The 7,715-nt window shown below is 31.5% G+C and overlaps 1 protein-coding gene across 1 annotated transcript; it reads right to left on the bottom strand.

Moving 5' to 3' along the window:
* Positions 1 to 262: 262 nt before the first annotated feature.
* LOC100247294 (uncharacterized) lies at positions 263 to 2,317 on the bottom strand. The gene is made up of 2 exons (XM_002280189.5): positions 2,166 to 2,317; positions 263 to 1,246 (listed from the first exon to the last, which is right to left on the bottom strand). Exons 1-2 carry the CDS (start codon positions 2,180 to 2,182, stop codon positions 469 to 471), a joined length of 795 nt encoding a protein of 264 aa, XP_002280225.2. The 5' UTR covers positions 2,183 to 2,317; the 3' UTR covers positions 263 to 468.
* Between the last annotated feature and the right edge of the window lie 5,398 nt (positions 2,318 to 7,715).

Raw genomic sequence — 7,715 nt, 5'->3', positions numbered from 1 at the left:
ACTTCTGAATGCGTTTCACTCTCTGAATAATTTCCTCCAACTTTGTTGGAATTCAATGCTACTGTTTTCCTGCCCAAAACCCTGTTCTTTTTTATTAACCAATTATCTCTTCCCTTCCCAATACTTAAAACCCTGTTTTATACATTGGCTTCCCCTAGTACATTTGGTTCCAATATTTCTAAATTAAAACCAATCAGAAAGTTGTTGGCCTTAAACGGTAAAACAACCAATTAAGGCAAGAAATCCAATAAACAAGTTTTCATTGTCCCCAAAACTTCAATTTAAATTTAGGAATTCAAACGTCAAAAATGTCTTAATCCAAATTATATGCATATATGCTAAAAAACAGAGAATATTAAGTACCATAACAAAGGATCCGTCTATAGATGGAAACAAACATGGTGTAGCTGGTTGCAGATCAAATATTAACTGATAGTAAGCATTAAAATCCCAGGCCATAGCACACAATCATTGCCTTGATCTTGACTCAGCTCGTCTTGCCTCATCTGGTGTTGATGGGAAGAGCTCGACATACCGTGATCCAATTGTCATCTTGTCCTTGCCCATAGCTTTCTTAGCCTCTTCTGCTGAAGCAAACTCCACATAAGCCTCTCCGGTAGCCTTACCATCTGGGCGACATGCAATGTGTACCTTATCATCTCCAAGCTCAAAGTCTCCAAAAAATTCAAGAATTTGAGATTTCTTCACAGAGAAGGGGAGACCACGTAACTTCAATATTTCAGTGTGCTCCATTTGGTCCTTATCTGAGAACCTCTTTGACCTAGATGGAGGAGGACTTCCATGGAAGTCATTGTCATATATTCCTTCATAATTCACCTCTGAAGCCACAGCATGGTAATAATCCTGCTTCTTGCACCTAAAAACTTCAACATATCTGCGTCCCATGTTCTGTCTATCCCTCTGCAAAGCAAAGTCAGCCTGCATGGATCCCGCAAAGACAACATAAGCCTCTCCTGAGAAGCGCCCACTCTTGTTCACCAGCAACACATCCACTATGTCTAGCCCAGCAAAGAACTTGAAAATGTCAATATCGGTGCAGTTGAAAGGAAGGCCCCTGAGACGAACCACTGGAAAGGTGGGAGGCTGAAAGCCGCTTCCATAGCCATAAGGTTGGAAACCACTTGCACTGCTGCTCACTGCGAAGTAGGGATTTGATTCCATCATTCTTTGTCTCTTTGAGCCGATCTCGTACCCGTCCGAAACCCCCCCGCTTCCCAACATTGCCCTTCAATTATCCATACCCAAAACAGAAAAAAAATCCCCCACTCAACCTGTTAATAAAACCAAACCCAACCCACGTTTTCCTGACACCTAATGTCTTTATTCCTATACTTTTTTTTCCTCAAAACATTTTTGAGATTTTATCAACCCTCCTAAACACCAAGTGAACCCCAGAAGCAGTGGAAAGAAGTGAAGAAACACAGCAAATGATCACCCTGGCCAGGAATGCCAAAACCTCGACTCACTAATGCTATCAGGAAGGAACAACCAATTGGGTGTCCTCCCATAATCAGGGGGAAAAAAAAAGTTTTTTCTGGCCCAAAGAATTTCCAAGATGTAGTCACAAAATAACATTAGTGAAACAAAAGAATGACATTTTTCCAAGTGCGTCAAGGGTGTAACAACTGCCATGTTTCCCAACATCACCAATTATAACTTGCAACCCCAAGAACACCAATTTACAGGAATAAAAAGAATTGATAAGTATAAATAACTTGATAGAATAAGCATATAAGCCATTATAGATTAAGAATGAAGTTCAACAAGAGATTTTCCACGCTGCATACGGGCTACTTGGGTTCGGCCATTTTAGGGTTTGCCTTGAAAATATATACTTTACTGATTAAAGGCAATACTTCCAGAAAACAAAACCAATTTAAACAGTTTCCAATCTCCTATGATGCAGAACTTGAGTTATCATTGAACATGCCAAACGTTTACTATTGTTACAAAGACATCAGAAATTTCAAAATTCTTTCCTTAATTCTTTATGCATGAACATGTTGGAGTTTTCTTCCATATTTTCATTAAGACTAACAAGAATATACAAAAACCCTAAAGATTTTCTTGCATACATAACAAGATTGCAGCACATCAAAACAGGGAATTAGGATTTAAATAAAAAGAAACTTTCTTGAACTTACCCTCTCGATCCGTACATGCTTTCGAAGCTTTCAACGGAAGAAATTTGAAAATCTGAATATGCGGAGAGAAGATCGATACAGAAAGCCCTAGCTAGGGTTGCGAACTTGGAGAGGATTTTCTTTCTTTCGTATCGGCCTTTCCTTTCGCTCTCGTTGAGAAACCAATTTATAGCTACTTCCGAGTAGGGAGATGAGGTGACGCTGAAATTACATACACAGCCTTGCCTATTAAGGAGACATTGGTTGAACTCGGAGGGTAATATAGACAACCAACCTAAAATATTGAGATATTTGCACGAGTTGTGGATTTTTAAACCACGGGATGCGATGAGATCTTAAAGTTATGTTTGATTACAAGAATATTTGTAATAAAATGCCAGGAAAGGAAAATGGAAAAAAAAATTACAATGAAAAAAATGATTAAGTAAAATTAAAAATAAATTTAAAATAAATAAATTATTTTTATATGTTATTTAATTATTTTATATAAAGATTAAACTTATATTTGATTCTCCAGAAATATTAAAGAAAGAAAAGAAAATTGTTAAAAAATATTGATTTCTCAAATTTGATTTTACCATAAAAAAATACTAAAGAAAATAAAATATAATTAAAATTGGCTAAATATTTACTGATTTTAAAATTATTTAATATTTATATAATTAAAAAAAATAAGTTAAATGAATTTGAGAAAACAAATAAAAATAATTTATTGGTTTTGAATCTATTTTTTATTTTCCTTCGTTTTTTTTCCTTCCACTTTTTCTCTCTATTTCTTTTTTCTCATATTTTTCCTCAAATTTTTCGATAATCAAACATAATCTAAATAATTTGAAAATATATTAATTTTTAACTAATTTTAATTATAATTGACTTTCTTTAGTATTTTTAACAAACATAAGAAAATTATTTACCTTTTATATATATATATATATATATATATATATATATATATCATCAAGCCTGTGTTAGCTTCATGAATTTTGATATTGCCTTTGTAAATAAAAGATGATAAATGCTAGGATATAGGTCTTAAAAACATGTCATAATATAATAAAATAAGATTTCATTAATATATTTCTATATTATGATTTTAGTTTTCACTTGTATATATGTGATTGCATTATTATTTATTCCTAACAAGTTGATGAGTTATTCACAACTGTTTCATGGAATTAGATAGTTCATTTGGGGATGTAGTGTACTACCTCCTAATTGGAAGGATGACTTATCTTAGTACTTGAAATGAGTTTCTCATATTAAGTGCATCAGTGCGTATGGTTATACATTGAATTGACCTACAATGGGTTATAACATTGACTATTAGGTAATCATGACTTCACTCGATTAGTATAATGCATAGACTTTCAACCTTAAAATAATATCAAGTTAATGCTAAGGTTTATAGTAGCTTTAACTTACATGTGAGAGCAAGATCCTAATATTATCATATGTTCCTTATGAATTGAATTATTATTGATTAAGGTAGGTAGTAATAAATATTCTCAAGATAGAAGTCATGACATATAATGAAATTGAAATGGAGTATTCTCTTGAGTGATGTTAAGGAATTGTGATAATGAAATTTATGGCCGTAAGAATTCTTTTAATGAAATTTGACATACATCATTTGTGAATTAAAATGTGTCAATTAATCATATAATATAAGGATCTAAAATTCAAGGATTATAGTGGTAATCTTGAGAGATTGATAGTTTTTATCTCATTAGATTATAGACACTTGTTCATAAGAAACCTATATGTAGTGATTGTAGGTTACAAAAGTAAAAAATTAATTAAATTTGATTTAATCAATTTTAATATCTTGATGTAACATTATAGGATAATGTAGTGTAGGTCAACTCTATTTAGTGGAATGTTGAATCAACTTTAAAATTTGATTTTAAAGGAGCCAATATTTTTCTATGAGTCTCAGCAATCCTCACTTGAGCTTATATACCTTTCTGGTATTTTTTTTTAGAGAGTTTTAGTCACATTTATGTATAAAGGCATTTTAGTAAAAACTAAGATTGCACATGAAGTTATGACTATTTTCTTAAGCCTTTTCTATTAGGCTAATTAATTAATTAATTAGAATCTATAATGATTAATTAATTAATTAATTAGAACTTTATGGACTAAATTATGTGACTCAAACTATTACACATAAGTCACTTAAGCTCATAAGAAAAGAATAATTTCTTATGGGTTTAGGTTAGCAATTATTTGTTCTTTCATTAATCCAAAGAGAACCCTTGCTCTCTTTCTATTAAAAGAAAAAAAAAAAAAAAAGGAACTCCCACTACTCTAGTGTCAAGATAAGGAAAAAGGGAAGAAGTCGTTGTTGGGAAGCTTGGATTTCTCTATTTCCAAACCCAAGATCGTATAGGTGCATGCAAACTACCTTAGGACTCTAGATCTTATGTACCAGAAACAAAAATCAAATTTTTACAAATCTAGGATCCAAAGAAAAGTCATTAGAAAACTTTACTTGTGATTTGGATGTCCCCAGATTAATCATGCTCTATGAAGATGAAGCTTGAAGGATCCAGAGTTCTCATACACCCAAGATCTTTCGTCTGATGACTAAAACCACAATCTTGATACAACAAAGTAACAGAAACCCTAACCCCTAAGGGGTTATTTATAGGGTTCTCCTATTGAGCTTAAGTGACTTGAGTCTACTAAGACTTAAGTCACTTAATTTAGTCCAAAACGAGTCCTAATTGATTAATTAATCAAACATGATCATCTAATTAATCAATTAGCCCAATTTATAGAACTTGTTCACTATACTATATACAATCTTGTATAATTATCAAATATAATTACCAAAACATCCTTATACATAAGAGTGAACCTAGAGTCAATTCAACCTTCATAAACCATGTCATCATAGTATATGAGCTTAGAGTAAGGACCATTAAGACCCATAAGAGTACTAGGTCCCTCATAATCCAATTTTGAAGTTGATTCAATATTTCACTAAAAAGAATAAACTACACTCCAATACTTTATGTAAATAACAATGAGACGAAACTCAGGTCCATAACTTACTATCCATTACATGCAGACTCTCCATGAATAGGTATTTATAATATAACAAAGTAGTATTATCATCTATTAAGATTACCTCTCTAATAATTGAGTTATAGATCACACTTATTATTTAATCAATTAATATACTCTAACTTTCAGAAGTATATGTCAAATTTCCACTAAAGGAAATGTTATGGTCATAGTCTTCTAAATCACATACCCTTTGGATCACCTAAGGTGATACATTGTCTCAATCCATGAGATGTCATGATACCTATATTGAGAATAATTGTTGTTACCAGCCTTTGTCAACAATGACCGAATCCATAGGGATATATGACTACTTTAGGATTTCACCCATAGATCAAAGTCTCATGTTGACTTTGACAAAGACTTGATATCTTTTCAAAGTTAAGAGTCCATGTGGTATAGGAACTAGGTGAATCAAGATAATTGATAACTTTATCTCATGATTGATTATAGATAATGTCTAATGTGCATCAAATACACTAGTGCCTTATAGGAAAGCCATCTTGACGCCCAAGACAAACCATCCCTCTAATAAGGAGATAGTACACTAAAGTCTCAAATGGATTGTCCAAATCTATGAATCAACTGTGGATAACTCATCACTCTGCAAGGAACCCATGACTTGGATCTTCTGTGCAACTTCTAATACATTCAAGTTATGTATAATGCAAGTGATCTAGAAGGTGTATACCCAAATACCCAATTAATGCAAATAAGATAATAAAGGGAAACCAATAAACATAAATAAATAAATTTATAACGAATCTCTATCTGTTACATCATATCATGTTTTTCAGGGTTTAATCTTAACAACCATTAGATGGAAGACTCATTAAGCTTTCAAGGTCTCTACAACAACATGATTTGGATTTGGTTACCCTAGGTAAAATGTGAAAAATGAAAATTTATATACTTTCATTGAACCTAGGATCATAGTAGAATGCTCCCTAAACTTTAGGCACCAAATCCTTTAATAAGAAGGGATTCTATCATACCCTTTTTGACCACTAAATTACTAGTAGTACAAGATAATCAAGAAAATGATAGGATGACAATGACAATGAGAATGAGAATACTGACATACCCTCGAATTGAGGTCTAAAACCCTTTTATATGTTATGCATAACCATGGTTAGATGATCTAACCAGTATTAGGTGGTTGGGACCTTATTTTAACATATGGTTCATAATTGAGTGATTAGAGTTATTACTAAATGGTCTTAACATTGTTTAGATTATCGAGTTAATCCATTATGATAATATAGTTGTAACCATGGTATGAGAGGAGTTATATGACTTTTCTAACTAAAATGGAGTTAAAGTCGTTGTCCATTATAGTAAGCATGCCACCCTTTAAAGTTGGACAAATTGTCTATCAATGAGGAGATTTGGGTTGTCCTAAAGGTTTGTAATTAGGCTTAGTGCACTCTAAATAAGTTGGTCCAAAGAGCCTGCCTTAAAAAGCCACTCAATGAAACTTTTATATTGCTCGAACGAACGGTCTCACGTAAGGGTCATACCTCAGTGGAAAATGATCTCAATGGTTTTGGTTTTCCTAAGGTGAGGTTGCTAAAATGGAATTTAGTTTGGCTATTACCTTGAAGTTGAGCCTCTATGAAAGGGCATGTTGAGTGAATGAAATGGTATACCTTTACACCCATTTGCAAGTGTTTAATTGTTTATGATTAACATATTTTTTTTAGCATATAAACATGTTAATGGCATTTCTACCAAAGCTTTCATGGAAAAACAATGATTTTTTTTGGATAAATAATAAAATTGCTTTTTTGATATTACAAGTATTCTAAAAAAAACATTATTTGTTTAGGAAAATGTTAGGATGTCATTGGCACCTACCAAATTTGTCATCCTAATCTTCAAAAATACATGACGAAACATAGGTCACTAGATAAGGGTAGATATAATGAGACTAAGGAACAAAACAATAGGTTGAGTTGGAGTATAAAATGGACTTAATTGTGCATATCATCATGATTGGTCATGTTTTTCAACATTTATCGATTTAGAAGGGTAATGAAACACATTTGTTTAATATGTGACCAAATAAATATTTTTTTTAGTATTAATAGATTATAAAAAAAAATGAAAATCTATATTAATAAAAATGTACACAAATCAAAATTCATTGATGACCAAAAAAGATTCTTCTTAAATGTTAGTTAAAACGATATAGAGAAGAAAAGAGAACTTATAAAAAGAAAAAAATATTGTTACGTAAATATTTTATGTGTAACATTAGTATTTTCATTATTTTTAATTCTTAGTATCTTCTAAGAGGATCCTTTCAAGTGTTTAATATTTTTATAAATTTTAATTAATTTCCATTTTATGATTTTTTTAATTAAAATTTTTATTGATATTTTTTATTTTTGAATCTTTGATGCGTTTTTTTTTTAAAAGTGAAAATGGGTATTTTTTTTTTTTTTTTTATCGTCAGCAAAAGAGTTTCCGGATTAGTTG

This window comes from Vitis vinifera, chromosome 4 (genome assembly GCF_030704535.1).
Source record: "Vitis vinifera cultivar Pinot Noir 40024 chromosome 4, ASM3070453v1".
In the NCBI taxonomy this organism is placed as follows: Eukaryota; Viridiplantae; Streptophyta; class Magnoliopsida; order Vitales; family Vitaceae; genus Vitis; species Vitis vinifera.
The sequence above is the reverse complement of the archived record's forward strand: the minus strand, read 5'-3'. Positions and strand labels throughout refer to the sequence as shown.